Consider the following 15,417-nt stretch of genomic DNA (forward strand, 5'->3'; position numbering starts at 1 on the left):
ATAAGACACGTATGGAGAGAAAGTGGGGCGAGGTGTTCCCCTGTGCCTTGTTCCTCCCGTGGCCAGAGGCGCCCAGGGAGGGGAGGTGGAATCACGGCCGGCCCGCCTTGTGAGTGCTGCGTTTGCACAAGGCTTCTCACCGACATTAGGGTCCAGTAAGTCCTTGGATATAGGGGGCGTTGTAGATTGCTAATGTCCACCCCTAGATGCCCCTAGCATTTCCTCCCCTGTCTGTGACCGCCAAAGATGTCTCCAGACCACACTGCCAAATGTTCTTTGGGTCACGCGTACCAGGAGCTGTGTCTGTGCCTCATGGTCCCAAGATGTGGGCCACAGCTCCAGACGTGACTCCCGTGTTGGGGGCAGAAGGGAGAATGAGGAACCTGCACTAGCAGGAAAGTGAAAGCTTTCGCCCTACCAGACTCCCTTGTGGGTCTCCCAGTGACACGGGCGGCCCCGCCCCGGCCGTGGCTGTGTGCACAGGCGGCCCCTTGCTGCAGGGAAACTGAAACCCAACTGTGCTTTCTGAAGTCTTTTGTGGGAGCGAGAGGGAAGCAAAGCGAGGGGACTGCTGTCATCCAGACTGGGGCCCCACCGCCCCGGGCTTTTGCAAATGCGCCTGTCTGCACCAACACTACCAGCCCTGCCGCTGGCCGCTGGCCATGTCCAGCTGCTCATTGGGGTGACAGACGATGGCCGATTTTAGACTTTAGCTTAGGCTGTCACTCAACTGCTACCCAACTGACAGCTTTTTGTTTTGCACCAGTCCTGGAGCTTGAATTCAGGGCCTGGCACCGAGGTTTTGTGTTCAAGCCTAGTGCTCTACCACCACTCCACTTCTGGCTTTCTTTGGTGCTAAACTGGAGATGAGAGTCTCAGGGAGTTTCCTGCCCAGGCTGGCTTTGAACCTTAATCCTCAGATCTCAGCCTCAGGAGTAGCTAGGATTACAGGCCTGAGGCACTAGAGCCCAGAAAGCTGACAGTTTTTACAGGTGGTAACCCCCTGATGTCTAGTTTGTGTGCAAATCCTGCACACCCCCCTCAGGCCTGCCTCTGGCTTCCTTGTGGCCAGTCCTGGTGGCTTAGTCCCTGCCTGGCCCCGAGCCTCTCCAGCGTCTCCCAAACCCTGAGACAGGAACTGCCTGAGGGAGACAAGGGAGCCCCGACAGGAAAGGGACCCTACTCAGCCCCAGGCCACAGTCCTGACCATGTGACCTGTGCTAGAATGTTCCTCTGCTCACAGGAGGGCTGCCGAGACCCTGGCTCTCGGGTGCCCCCACAGCCTGCCGGAGCCACACATTCAAGGCCCTGTGACAACTGCCACCTCAGTCCCAGCCAGCTGTGGACTTGCACAGGCCCAGGGCTAGGGGAACCTAGAGCTTGAGCCATCCTTAGCTCGTGCCATCCTGAGCCCGCCTCTCCTCCCTAAACCCCTTTGCATATCCATGGAAATGAGTTGGGGCTGACTGTCCTCTACTGAGGGGTGGTCAGGCCAGCTGCTGTGCCCAGCCTGGCCTGCACTGCCCATCAACGCATCTCCCCAACCCCGAGCTCCACCAGCCCAGCACCCAGAGCTGGAGACCTGTCCTCTTGGAATGCTGCTGAGGACAAGATGGGCTCCTGGGTCCGGCCGGCCAGCCGCTGACCCCGGTAGCCACCCTCTGAAAACCCAGTTGGCGTGTCCACTTGTGGCAGTGGTTGGTGCAAGGGTGAATCGCTGAGACATGAGTCACCAGTCCCGGAGCTGGCACTGAAGTGCACTGCCAGGCAACAGGTCCTTCTTATGAGAGACGGGGGAGAATTCGCAGCCCCACCTACCATTCCACATCGGAGGCAGAGCCCTCAGGATCACCATTCACACTCGGCCAGGACAGGAAAGCCGAGGAGACTCGTCTCCAATTACCCAGCAAAAGGTGGAAGTGGAAGTGTGGCTCAAGCAGGAGAGCACAAGCCTTGACCAAAAAAGCTGAGAGATGGTGCCCAAGCCTTGAGTTCAAGCACCAGCACCAGCATGCGCACATGCGCACACACAGCCAGCACACGCGCACACACGCACACAGCACACACACACAGCACTTGAAAAAGTACTCACTAAATGGCAGAAGTCGGAGCTGTCGCAGCCCTGGCTTTCTGTTCGTTGTTCTCTGCGCCCAGGGTGGCCCCGTCTGCCCCCACCCCCCTGAGTGCCCCTTCGAGGGGCACCGGGGCCATGGCACTGCCCACCTTGTGCCTGGCTAGAGCTTTCTCAGGAAAGCAGCAGAATGCCCCCACCCTTCCACGCGCCCTCAGACCCCTGGAAGGATCCCCGGTGCAAATCCGGGCCAACAACGCTCCTGTGGGAGGTGGCGGGTGCGGGAGGGGCACTGGTGAGGCAATGCCCCAAAAGGACGTGGGCGGGGCCTGGGCCACAGTTTCAGACCACCGGGCCCTGCTCTCCAGCGTCCGCAGTGCCCGGCCAGCACGCCCCCGACCCCCACTGCGTGCCCCCTGACCCCCACAGCATGCCCCTGACCCCACCCTGTGCCCCTGACCCCCACAGCCCACCCCCTGACCCCCACAGCCCACCCCCTGACCCCACAGTGCGCCCACTTACCCCACAGCCTGCCCCTTACCCCAGTGTGCCCACTTACCCCACAGTGCACCCACTTACCCCATAGCCAGCCCACAACCCCACAGCACGCCCACTGAGCCACAGCCTGCCTCCAACCCCAACAGAGCACCCACTGACCCCCACAACGCACCCCCTGACCCCACAGTGCGCCCACTGAGCCTGCCCCCGACCCCACAGCGCCCCCCGACTCCCGCCCTCCTCGGACTCTTCCGCAGGGTGGGGTGGGAAGGGCCATGGCCGCTGGTGGCCAGGGCAGTTGTAGGCCACATGTCGGCCACCCTGGCCCCAGCCTGCCCCAGTTGCCCTGCTGGGTGTCACAGAAGGGCAACTGAGTTCCTGGGATAGGGTCCCAGCTGGTCCAAGAGCACGTAGCTGCCCCCTTCAGAGCCTCTAGTGGGTGCAACAGGGACGCAGGGGATGCAGGGGTCATGGGGGCACAGGGGCATAGGGGATGCAGGGGTCATGAGGGATGCAGGGGTCATGGGGGATGCAGGGGTCACGGGGGCACAGGGGCATGGGGGATGCAGGGGTCATGGGGGATGCAGGGGTCACGGCGGCACAGGGGCATGGGGGATGCAGGGGTCATGGGGGATGCAAGGTGTGCGGGGGATGCAGGGGGCGCAGGGGCCAGGGCGGCTCGGGGTGGCCTCACCACGGGGTGGATTCGCTCAGCAAGCACTGTCCTCCCTAGGGAAGGGTCAGGTGTCCCCAGGGGAAGCCTGATCGCAGGTGATAGGGGAGGCAAGGGTCAGACCCCGGACGGAGCTCAGCTTGGAAGACTGGGGGTTCCCTTCCCAGGAGGCCGGGGTGGGGTCCCCACCGACTGCCGGGCCGGGCCCATCTCGCTGGAACTGGACCTGGGCAGAGAAGGGGCCGGGGGCCGGCGGGAGGGCGGCGGGACGCCCCGCGGCCGCCTCGCTGCCCACTGCCCGGAGCCAGAGGTGCGGCTCCCACTTGGTCCCGGGTCGAGAGCGAGCCCCCTTGGAGCTGCAGGTCCCCAGTGCACAGGAGCCGAGGAGGGGGTGAGGCCTGCTCACCCCGGAGCGGGGGTCCGGGGGTGCCCGCCCCGCCCAGGGCACTCTCCAGGCCTTTCGAACGAGAGGCCTTCTTTACGTGGTGCTGGCCGGGGAGATCTCGTCCCTTCGTCCCCCTTTTCTGTGGCTGGGGACAGGGAGGGGGTGGGATCTCTCTGCTTGTCTCCCCAAAGGTGGGCCCACGGGGGTCGCCAGCACCAGTGGCGGCGGGGCTGCGCTCGGCCTCCCCCAGCGCGGGCGGCTCCGTGATCGGGTCCCGTCCCCGCCCTGCCCCGGTCTTGCACTGGGTCAGAGGCCGGTGCGGCCTGTGCTGCGCGTGGGGGGGGGGCCTACATGTGCAAGTGACCCTAAATCCGATCACCCTCCCTTAACGCGGGGCGTTGCTGTTCCTCTGGCAACCCCGGGATTAGACTCCCTGTCCGGCGTCCATCCCCGACAGCGCTCCCTCCGGGCGGGGCGGGGACTCGGCTCCAGGCCCGGCTTGAGGCGCGGGCCAAGTGGGCGAGGGGTTGCTGCAGAAAAGCCAGCTGGCGGGAGGCGAACTGCTACCCTGTGCTCCCTCCCCGCCAGCGCTCGCTCTCCCGCGCGCCCTCACCCCCACGTCCCCTTCCCAGGACCCCTCGCCTCCATCACGCCCCACCGCGGCCCCCGCCCCTGGCGACCCGGCCGGGCGGGGCCGGGACTACACTTCCCGACGGCCCCCGCGCGCGGAGGGGGCGTGGTCCGACGGCGGGCGTGGTCGAGGACGGGGGCGGGGTCAGCGGGGGCGGGGCCTGCTACAAAGCCCGGGGCGGACGCCGGGGCTCAGAGTTCGCGAGGCGCCGGTGCGGAGCGCGGTCGGGCGCTCGGACGGGCCCGGAGGTTGACGGCTTCCCGCCGCCCGCCCCCACCCCCCCATGCGCGCAGCGTCGCGCGGCCCGGGTCCGTAGCGGCGGGGCGCCCCCCATGCTGCTGCAGCCCGTGCCGTGCGCCCCGAGCGCCCCGAGCGCGGGCTTCCCGCGGCCCCCGGCCGCCCCCGGCGCCATGCACGGCTCGCAGAAGGACACCACGTTCACCAAGATCTTCGTGGGCGGCCTGCCGTACCACACCACCGACGCCTCGCTCAGGAAGTACTTCGAGGGCTTCGGGGACATCGAGGAGGCCGTGGTCATCACCGACCGCCAGACGGGCAAGTCCCGCGGCTACGGCTTCGTAAGTGCGCGCGCCGCCCCGCCGCCCCGCCGCCCCGCGCCCCGGCCGCGCCGCGCACCTGCCGCCTCCCCGCCCCCGCCGCCCGCCCCGCCCCCAGCGCCGTCGGGAGGGGCCCGGCCCCCCGGGGTGCGGTGGGGCCTTCCCTCGCCCTTCCTCCCCCGTTTCCCAACAGACCCCGGGGCCGCCCCAGCGCACCCCGACCACAGTGAAAGCGAGCCGGAGACGCGCTTTCCGACTTCCCTTCCCGCCCGGGCCGGCTCCCTCCTCCCGGACACCCGCGGCCCCCCAGGAGGGGCCGCCCCTCCCTGGGGTTCGGTGTTTTCCCTTCTCCACTCCCCGGGGGATCGCTTCTGCCCCGGGAGGCCGCACTTGGCAGGACTTGAACTGTGGGAGAGCCGGAGTCCAGGGGGGCAGCCTGCGGGAGGCCCCGAGGGTGGGCGCCCTGGAGGGAGGGGCGGCCGTGCTCCCCCCCCTTCCCTTCCCTTCCCGGCCACAGGGCCTTTGATCGTCTGTGCCACTCCAGGTGACCATGGCCGACCGGGCGGCCGCCGAGCGGGCTTGCAAAGACCCCAACCCCATCATCGACGGCCGCAAGGCCAACGTGAACCTGGCGTATCTGGGCGCCAAGCCTCGCAGCCTGCAGACGGGTGAGAGCTTGTGTTTTCCTCCCGGCTCTTCTGGGTTTCTATATTCAGCGCTGGTATCTGTCCGGTGAGACGGGCCCCCTCCCTCCGGGAGTGGCAGTCAGCTATCAGTGCTCGCAGAGCCCTGGCTGCCGGGCACGCACCCCAGCTCGGGAGCCCGACCCCAGCTCGCCAGTGTGTGGGCCCCGGGGACGGCGTGGGAGGGCCCAAGCCCCCGACTGCCAGCTGCCCTGACTGAGAGGAAGTTGCCCTCGGGGTTGAAGGCTGAGCCTCACCCTGAGAGGCGCTGCTCCCTCCTGGCCCCCAGGCTGGCGTTTGTTTCAGCTGGTGTGGGGGGTGGGGTAGCCTGGGAGGGGTTAGGAAGCTGGTAATCCGTTGAGACTGGGGATGGATGGTGTGCACGCCTCCCCCAACCTGAGGAGTGAGAGCCTGACTGGCCTTTCCTTTTAGGGTTTGCTGTTGGTGTGCAGCAGCTACAACCCACCTTGATCCAGCGGACCTACGGGTGAGTGGATGTGGCCGGCGTGGGGTGGGCGGTTGTTGGAGATGAGGCCGCCGGCCATGGGCTTTGCTAGTCTGAAAGATTGGGGGGATTTCCGCTTTTCAGAAGCATGATCGTAGTTTGGCAGTGAACTGGGGAAGACTAGGCAGAAGTACTTCTCCATCCCTGGCCGGGGGAAGCTTGAGTCTGGGAGATGCCAGCCCCCTCTGCCTCCCACCTGTGAGGTGTGGTGAGCGGCTTTGGATACACCTGGGCAGGACGTTTGTTTGCCTGCATTCTGGGGAACCAGTGAACTGGGCTCTTCCCTCCGTGCCCTCAGACCTGCTCTAGTGCCAGGCAGCCGTGGGTCTCCGCCCCCTGGGGTGGGTCCCAGCTGGGGTGTGATGTTTGATCGTGGCCTGGCTGCTTGTTGTGTGACATGCGCTAGAGCAGCACATCCCACTTCCCATGCTGAATATGAGGCCTGGCAGCTGCACGGGGCACGGAGCACCCTGTCTGGGGTCCTGCCTGGTTAGGCCCCTGCAGCAGCCGGGGACTGGTGGCTCTCGACCAGAGGTGGGCAGCCCTTCCCTGAGCTTTCCCAGGCCATATCCCGGTCCCTGGACTTCGGGTCTCCATTTGAGTGTGGCCCACCCGGGTTGCTGTTATGCTGCTAGGCAGTGCAATGGTGTCCTGGTAGCTTGGCAGATTCCGTGGAGGGAGCTGGAGGTGGCCTGGCTGGAAGTGTCTGTTCTCCTAGGATAGGCTTGCAGTGTCCTGGGGCCGATGGTTCTAGACTTTCTCCTTGAGATCTGTTCGCTCATGATCTAGGGCCGTGTGGGAAGGTGTTTGGGGACACTCACTCCCAGCCTTTGTATCTTCAAGGGTTTGGACCAGGGAGAAGGGCCTTTCTGTCTGTGTCTGCAAGGCTGCGTGAGGAGCAGGCACAGACCTGGCCCAGCCTCTGCTGCCTTCAGGGCCCGGGGCTTCCCACCCGCATCCAGCTCTGCTCTCAGCCGTTGCTGCTGCCTGAGCGACCAGTGCCTGGCCTCTGGGGCCAGCACAGGCCCGGGTTCAAATCCCGACTCTACACTTGGGTCCTGGCACAAGGTAACCCTAATTTTCCCTTCTGGAAAAAGGGAGCAACACCTCGTAACAGTACCCCGTGTGTGGGCTGGGGTACCATGCGTCCTGCAGACCTCCCTGTGCGCCCTTCCAGCCAGCCTCTGAAGTGGGGACCCATGCCACCCACAGGGAGACTGAGGCGAGGATGGGCTGGGTAGTCTGGGGAGGGGGGATGCTGGTTGGTAAGTGGGAGGAGACTCCAGGAAACCACCGTCAGCCAGCTCTTTGGGAGGTGAGTAGGAAGGCCCAGCCTTTTCCTTCTCCCGCAGTCCCTGGAGCCCCTGGCATGGAGTGCTCAGGGGTCGGGCACAGATTCAGTGCCATGTGCACCTGACTCACGGTGGCAGTGGTTTGTAACTGGACCACCAGCTGGTCCTGGGGTGGTCATTCAATACTGCTCACTGATTGCCAAGAGGTGGAGGTCCCGTACAGGGACAGGTCAGAGAGATGGGATCGTCCAGAGAACGTTTTCTGTTCTTCCCAGCGAGCGCTGTCCTGAGCTTCAGCCCCCGTGGAGGCCCGGGTAGCGGGATGGCCGGGCTGGGTGGTGCAGCCGCGGCCAGGCCTGGCTGTGTAGGTCATCTGTGAGCCCCAGCTCCCGCCCTGGGCCGGCCTGGAGGGCCGGGCCTCAGCGACCCCTTTGTCTTTGCAGACAATTGGGCTGGGGCACAGGAGGCCTGGCTCGGCTGTTTTGTCAGCCCAGGCTGGCAGTGGAGGCCAGGCCTGCCTAGATGAGGGTACCATGTGGGGAGAGGGCTAGGACTGGGGAGTTTGGGGGGCCACAGGGCCCGAATAAACGTTCTCCAGGCTTTCCAGGGCTCGGCTGGTTCAGAGGAGTCCGTGGCAAGACTTTCAGCAAGCCTTGCTAGGAGCCCTGGCCTCGTTGCCCAGAAAGACTGTCAGCTTGGCGAGATTCCCCAGAACCATCTGCCACTGCTCTATGCCCGGCCCCGCCAGGCCTTTCCTTTCTGAACCCCAGGCCTGTGGGTTTCCCTTGTGGATGCCGTGTGTGTGCGTGCGTGCATGTGTGTGTGCGTGTGTTTGTGTGTGTGTGTGTGTGTGTGTATGCAGGGAGGAGGCAGTTCTGCCTGGCGGAGGGGCTCTTGCTTTCTGGAGATCTCCTGTGTCCAGGCAGTGTGCTGGCCTGGCCTGGGAGGGCCTCTGAGGGTCAAGGGCATCTGTCCACTCAGCTTGGGTCAGTCAGGAGCCCAGCAGCAGAGGTTGCTCTGGCCAGGCTGCCCCTGGGGCCTCTGTGGGCTGTTTCTGAAGATCCCCATTCGTAAAGAGGATCTTTGCTGGACGCTGCTGGCTGGTGTCTGTGATCCTAGCTGCTTAGAGAAGGCTGAGGTCTGAACACAGCCAGCCCAGACAGGAAAGTGTGTGAGACGCTTATTTCCAGTTATTTACAGAAAAGAAAAGGCCTAAAGTGGAAGTGTGTCTCACGTGGTAGAGCACCGTAAGCAGAAAAGGCTAAAAACCAGTGCTGAGGCCCTGAGGTCAGCCTCAGGCCAGCTGGTCGGCCGGACACACACACACACACACACACACACACACACACACACACACACACACACGCATGCACGTACGCACACACACATGCCCACACGCCCACCTGTGTAGGGTCCCCTGGAGGATGACCACTGTACCTGGCGCACTGGCCGCCTGGCTCGGGGAACGCTGGGCTCTGTCTCACGGCAAGGACTGCTGGCGTGTTTGTGATGACCGGAGCTGGAACCTGCCAGACCCACGCTCGGTCCTCCGAGCCCTCTGCGGGTCCCGTGGTGGCTCTTGGTGTTCTGGACCAGGCCTGAGCTCCCCCCACGCGGGTCAGTTCAGGGTACTAATAGTTCGGCCGTGGGGGGCAAGGAGACCAGAGCAGAGCCCTTCGTGTCTGGTACTCGAGGTGCACGCCGCCTGGGGTGCTCACTCCCTGCCTGGCAAGGCCGCGGTGGAGGCTGAAAGATCCCCAGTTCCAGGTCAGCCCTGTCTCCATAGTGAGGGCCAGCAAGAGGTCCCGACCCCCAGGGACACAGCTTATCTTTTGGGGTGGCAGGGCAGAAAGAACTATGTGCAGCGGGGAGCTCTTTGGTGGAGAGGTGCCAGCAGGGGGTGCAGGGTTGGGGGGGGGGGCTGAGCCTGTGTGAGTCAGAAGAACCGCATGCAAAGAAGGATGCTGCTCCATGCAAAGCCGGCCTGGCGCGCAGGGCCTGTGTTGTTAGTGCACCTGGCCAGGGAGGGTCGTCGCGGGGGGCCGGGGGGGGGGGAAGAGGAGGGAGGGTGGTGGTGGTGGAGGGGTGGGTCTCCTGGCCAGGGAGGGCTGTGGGTGTGGGTGTGAAAGGGCCTGGGTCTCCTGCGCTGTTTCTGCACCTCAGGGTCCGTCTGGGTCTGGGACGAGAAGTCAGGTGGGCAGAGCGTCCTGCAGCGCTGTCTGCAAGCCCACCGTGGAGCAAGTCCCTGGGTGTTGGCTCTCCCCCCCCACCCCCCGCCGCCCTGTGCAGCCTCACCTTTCTCTCCCCTCTCTTGGGGTGGCCCTGCCGACTCCCCACAGCCGCTTCCTGTCTGGCTGTCTGACAGCAGCCAGGGCGCCCGAGGCCCGTGCTGCACCTGTTGTTTGTGCCCGGGCATTGCCGGAAGCCAGCCTCTGCGTTCCTCTCCAAGGCTGAGCTCCCACTCTGCCGGGGCCTGGCTGGAGAGGGCCTCTTCTGAAGCCTCGGACCCAGAGGCCACGAGGAGCCGGAGGCTTGGAGACCTGGACAGAGGCTCAGCCCCACGGCCATAGCCAGGCCGGCAGAGGCTCCCAGAGAGCTGACAGGGCTGGAGCTTAGCCTGCCCTGGGGCCTGGGCGAGCCCCTGCCCAGCTGGTGATCCCAGCGCCCCCTGCAGGATGGCTGGGAGGGGGGAGGGGGAGGGAGCGGGGCCTTGATGGCAGTTGTGGAATCTGAAGCTGGGTGTCCGGGCTGCCAGCAAGTGCTGGGCTGAGGAGAGATGTTTCCCAGCCTCTCCGTGCTGGTTTGATGAGCCTGGGCTGCAGAGCGGCAAGTTGGGTTGTCCCAATCTAACTCGGTGGGGGTGGGGGGTGGGGTGGGCAGGTGACAAGTTCATGTGTGTCCCGGCCATACCACAGGCAGCCTTCCCCTTCCCTGCCACTGCACGGGGGTTCCCCAGAACCCCTAAGGCCTGGCTTGCTGCCAGCGGTGGCACACTGGGCCCTCCCTTCCTGCTGAGAGTCTCCTGGGTGGGCAGCGCAGCGCTGGGACCAGCTCCCAAAGCCAGAAAAAGTGAACGGCCCTTTGCCTTTCCTGGGCTTCTTTCAGTGGTGGCTCTGTTCAGGAAACGCTCCCCCACTCCCCCCCCCCCCCCCCAGCCCTGCCTTTCCCTCGGGGCTTTGGGTTTGAGTGCAGGGCAAGGCCCTATCTCTTTTTTGTTTTGTTTTGTTTTTTTGGGTCCGGTATTGGGGCCTGAACTCTGGGCCTGGGCGCTGTCCCTCAGCTCTTCAGCTCAAGGCTAGCGCTCTACCACTTGAGCCGCCACAGTGCCACTTCCGGCTTTTTTCTTTTTGCTTATGTGGTGCCGAGGAATCGAACCCAGGGCCTCAGGCATGCAAGGCAAGCGCTCTACCACTGAGCCACCTTCCCAGCCCAGGCCCTGTCTCTCGTGACAGGCTGTGTGCCAGGCCTGCCCGTTGGGGTGACCTGTCAGCAGCCACCCTGTCCACTGAGGGCGCAGGTGCCCTGCTTCTCACCCAGCCCCTCCTAGGGCAGCCCGGGCCCGGGCAAGCTCGGTCTTGCACTCTGGCATCCTTAGTTTGCCGATGGGGAAATTGAGGCCAGGGTGGCTGCATGGTGTCAGGCACAGGCCACACGTGGCCCCGTGGGCGAAGCTGGGGGGTTCCCCGGTGCTCCTTGCTGATGAGGCCTGAGCCAGCTGGGTGGGAGGAGAGGGCTCTGGGAGGGAGCTGTGTCTGCTGGGCTCCCGCACACGCGGGTAGCAGAGAACCCTGATCATGGCTGTGTTGAGAACTCAGCACCCAGCGGCCTAGACGGGGGTCTGTTCTTCAGACTGCCAGAAAGAGTGAAGCTGCAGGCCCAAGAAAACATCTGGGAAGGTGAGCTTGCTTGCAGCGGGGGGGGGGGGGGGGGGGGGGGGGGGGTGGGTAAGGAGCCTGCGGGCAGAAGCATGGTAGCTGCCAAGGTCCTGGGGCTGGTGGGAGATGGGGTGGAGTCTGGGGGGCTGGAGGAGCCCTGGGAAGCCCCAGGTCTTGGGCTGGTCCTGGAGCTGTTGAGGCCTGGGGAGTCTTGAGCATGATTCTGTTCCTTCTGCTGTGTCCAGTGACCCAGCCCAGAGACCTGGGAAGAGGCGGGGGTGAACACGGGCACTGATTGGCGAGGAGAGTGCTCAGCGTGTGGCACAGTCCGGAGGCTGTGGGGCAGGGAGTGCATCCAGCCTGTCCTGGCCACAGACGTGGGGCAGAGGAGCCGGGCTGGGCTAGCTTGTGCCCTCTGCAGGCCTGCGGGTCCAGCGGGCAGAGCCGTGGACGGCAGGGGCGCGGGAGGCCTGGTTCCCAGGGCCAGGAAGGTCTTGGTCTGCGGTGGTGTGTGTGTCCTGGAGCCCAGGGTTGTTGGTGTGTGTGTGTTTGCACGTGCACGTGTGGGCCTTCTTTCCTCGGCTTGGGCGCCCCTGGGCGTGGCCTCTGGTCATCTCGGGTCGCCTCTGGCGTGGCTGTGATGCGGCTCTGCAGCCTCTCCTCTTCACTTGGCCTGGGGCAGGAAGGCCCGCAGCTGCCGGGCGGCCGTGCCGGGGTGACCGCTGCCCGCCTGGCTGTCGGGAGCCATTTCAACGCCCCCGCTCGCAGGGCTGTGCCGGCCTGTGTTTGGGGACAGTCGGGCTCACGGCTTCAGAACCCCACACTTGGAGGGCCGTCGGGAAGGTCTCATGGCCGGGTGGGCTGCAGCCTCCACTCCTGTCAACCTCGGTGTCCCACGGCTGGTCCTGGAGGCCACACCTGGAGGACAGACGGCGAGCTCTGCTCAGTGCCCAGGTCCCGTCGGGAATGAAAGATGGCCTCCCCAGGGCGGCAGGATTTGAACCCAGGCCGTGTTGTGCCAGGCTGGCAGGGTGCAGGCTCCAGGAGTGCGGGGCAGGCGGAGCCTGTGCCGGGCTTCCGCCAGAGGCCTGGGAATGGCTGCCGTGCGGGTCTGCGTGCGGGTCTGCGGTCTGGCTCAGGCTGCGGCCTTGGCGGCTGCCAGCCCTGGTGTGGGATCGGATCTCCAGCTTCTGTGGCTGCCTGCCCACAGAATCGCGTGGAGAATCACGGCGTGCCACGGTGTGGCGCGTCTCTGAGCCGATCAATCAGCAGGCGTGCGTGGAGTTTCGTGCTAGCGCCTCTGCCCCGTGAGGGGTTCAGCAACCCCCCCCCCCCCCGCCCCAAGGTGTGCATTCTCCTCGCCTCGTCCCACACCGCTGCCAGCTCGTGGCGTGGGGGGCAGGGCCGCCGTGGGCACGGGTTGGGCCTGCTCAGCCCCTCGGCGTCACTGGGGTATTCTCTGGCTGCAGGGACTCCGCCCTCGTGCCCCACACTGTGGAGCCAGGGCAGCGGGCGGGGGGGGGGAGCAGGACAGGCGTGGGGCCCGTGGTCTGCAGGGCACCCTGTTTTCTGTCGGTGGCTGGAGTCGGGTGGGTCTGCAGACCCCCGTTTTCTGTCAGTGGTTGGAGTCGGGGTGGGCCCGCAGGGCATCACTGGCATGGGTCTCGGGCCTCCTGTCGCCCACCTCTCCACCTGCGCCTGCACTGGCCTGGCCTTGAGCCTGGGGGGGAGGGGCAGGGGGTGGCCAGGCTCGCCTTGGTGGACCCCATCCCTCCCTTGCCGGCTTGGAATTCTCAGGGATTTTGGTTTTGGTTTTGTCAGTTGTGGGATTTGAACTCAGGCCCTGGGCGCTGTCTCTCAGCTTTGGTTCAAGGCCAGCGCTCTACCACTTGAGTCTCGGCACAACTTCCAGCTTCTCCTGTGTATGTGGTAATGAGGAATCGAACCCAGGACTTTGTGTAATGCTAGGCGAGCCCTCTACCACTAAGCCGCATTCCCACCCCAAATTCTCAATTTTAAATCGAAACGGCACACTTTTTGTTGTTGCTCATGGGGCTTGCACTCAGGGCCTGGGTGCAGTCCCTGAGCTCTTTTGCTCAGGGCTAGCACTCTACTACTTTGAGTCATAGCTCCACCTAGGGTTTTTCTGGTGGTTTATTAGAGATGAGGCTCACGGACTTTCCGGGCTGGCTTTGAACCGCGATCCTCACCTCTCAGCCTCCTGAGTAGCTAGGAGGCAGTCTTGTGAGCCTAGCACCCTGCCACAAGGCCATACTTTTGAGTTTTATTGAGCTTCCTAAATCTCATGGTCCTGCAGGAGATGGGGAAAGTCTGGGAAAGCTTTGTTGGGGCTCCATTGCGGGGGGGGGGGGGGGGGGTGGGGGGGGCTGGGCTAGTGTCCTGCTGGGAGCAAGCACAGCTTGTGCAAAGGCCCTGAGGCACGGTCCAGCTGCTCTCCTACCCCACCTGCTTCCAGTTCCAGCCTTCCCCCTCTGACGTCGGCCCTGACTCTGCTTGTTCCACAGGCTGACGCCCCACTATGTCTACCCGTCAGCCATCCTGCAGCCCAGCATGGTGATCCCGGCCACCCCGGTCCCGTCCCTGTCCTCGCCCTACCTCGAGTACACGCCCGCCCACCCAGCCTACGCCCCGTACCCGCCAGCCGCCTACGACCAGTGCCCGTACGCCGCCTCACCGGGCTCGGCCTCCAGCTTCGTGGGCTACGGCTACCCCGCCGCGATGCCCCCCTCGCTCCCGGCCGCCGCCCCGGCTGCCGCGGCCTTCCTGCAGTACCAGGCGCCCCAGCTGCAGCCCGACCGGATGCAGTGACGCGCCCGTGGGGCCTGGGAGAAGGTGGGGCGCCCGCCCGGGGGCTGGGCAACCCCCCACCCCCGCCAGCCGTGCCGGGGTGCGCGCCCCGCCCTCGTGGGGACTTTGAGACTTGTGTTCTGTCACTGGGCGGCGGTGGCGGAGCCCGGGGGCACCCGGGCCCCAAGGCCGGTGAGGCCCCAGTCGGGATGCGCAGCAGCCTTCAGGGGTACAGGATGGACCCTCCTCCCGTGTCCTGTGATCTGCAGCCAGGACGCTGTGTACCCCGCGGGGGGGCGCACGTCGTCCCCCATGGGGCTCCACGCCGATGCCGCCACGGCGCGGGCTCCCGGCCGGGCAGCCGCGCCCGCACACCTACCTCAGGGAGCCGCGTGCCGCCGCGCTGCCCTGCCGCACCGGCCGCCTGCCCGCCAGGCCGGGAGCAAGGTAGCTGTGGCCATTCCCGTATTTTATTAGACCGGCAGGGGATAACAATAAAGCTCGTTTTCTTCAGAGCTGTTGGCCTGCGACCTCGCCCCGCGCGGGGGGGGGGGGGGGCAGGAGGGGGCAGCGGGTCCGTCCAGCCTGTGCTCAGGCCATGTGCTTGGTGCTTTGAGCTTGGAAGTTCTGTTTTGCTAAAGCAAAGAGGGCTGAGTGGTTTAGGACCTGGGGGGACAGGAAGGGGCCCCGTGGGGTCCTAGAGCTGGGGCTTGGGGGAGGTGGAATCCTGGGGGATTCCATGGGTTCCCAGGGCTGGGACGGGGCCTGACAGACACGGTGAGGCTCAGGTTGCCAAGGGCCCTCAGACCCGGCTGGGTCGTTCCCCGCCGCCTCTGCCCTCCACCGCTGCACCCGTCCCAGCGCCGCCCTCTTGCCTGCGCCCTGCCCCACAAGCACCCCAGATGCCCAGAGAGCCCCGGCTCCCCGAGCTCCCAACCCTCTGTGACTCCCCGCTGCCCACGATGGCTTGTGGAGCCGTGGCCTCATCTTTCCTCACTTTACCCTAGTCCTGGCAGCCTTTAGCTTGTCATGACGCTAGGCAGAGCCACCACAGGGCCTTTGCACTTGCTAGCCATGAGGACCCCTACCCCGCCCAGCCCTCACACCCAAGTGGAGCTGGTGCACACGGCCCGGCCAGACCGCACGCATGGCCACTGCGATGGGCAGGAGAGGCGTCCAGCAAAGGAGCCCCGCCTGCCCCACAGGAGTCTGGGATGTCCAGTCTGGCAGGCCAGCGGGGCAGAGACCGGTCACCAGGAGGAAGCAGCTTCCTGGGGGGCTGTGGGACCGAGGGGTGAGCAGTGAGAGGGGGGTCCACATGGAGTTCACCCCCCCTGCCCCGTCCAGACAGGAAACGGAGGCGCAGAGGGGTGGTGCTCTGCAGGTCTGCTGTCCTTCGGCCTCCCCGGGCTGCTTGGCCTCCCCGGGCTGCTTGGCCT

The 15,417-nt window shown here is 65.5% G+C and overlaps 1 protein-coding gene across 1 annotated transcript; it reads left to right on the forward strand.

Moving 5' to 3' along the window:
- The first annotated feature begins 4,484 nt into the window (after positions 1–4,484).
- On the forward strand, positions 4,485–14,491 carry Rbm38 (RNA binding motif protein 38). Its single transcript, XM_042699233.1, has 4 exons — positions 4,485–4,836; positions 5,360–5,483; positions 5,931–5,985; positions 13,696–14,491. Exons 1-4 carry the CDS (start codon positions 4,591–4,593, stop codon positions 13,997–13,999), a joined length of 729 nt encoding a protein of 242 aa, XP_042555167.1. The 5' UTR covers positions 4,485–4,590; the 3' UTR covers positions 14,000–14,491.
- The last annotated feature ends 926 nt before the right edge of the window (positions 14,492–15,417 follow it).

Source organism: Dipodomys spectabilis, unplaced genomic scaffold (assembly GCF_019054845.1).
Source record: "Dipodomys spectabilis isolate Male_0828 unplaced genomic scaffold, ASM1905484v1 ptg000240l, whole genome shotgun sequence".
Taxonomy (NCBI): Eukaryota; Metazoa; Chordata; class Mammalia; order Rodentia; family Heteromyidae; genus Dipodomys; species Dipodomys spectabilis.

Bases quoted from the DNA above. Each gene is read 5' to 3' on its own strand.
- Rbm38 (XM_042699233.1), top strand. From the start codon at position 4,591: ATGCTGCTGCAGCCCGTGCCGTGCGCCCCGAGCGCCCCGAGCGCGGGC. The intron at 4,837-5,359 runs GTAAGTGCGCGC...GTGCCACTCCAG, and splicing joins AGTCCCGCGGCTACGGCTTC to GTGACCATGGCCGACCGGGC. The intron at 5,986-13,695 runs GTGAGTGGATGT...CTTGTTCCACAG, and splicing joins TTGATCCAGCGGACCTACGG to GCTGACGCCCCACTATGTCT.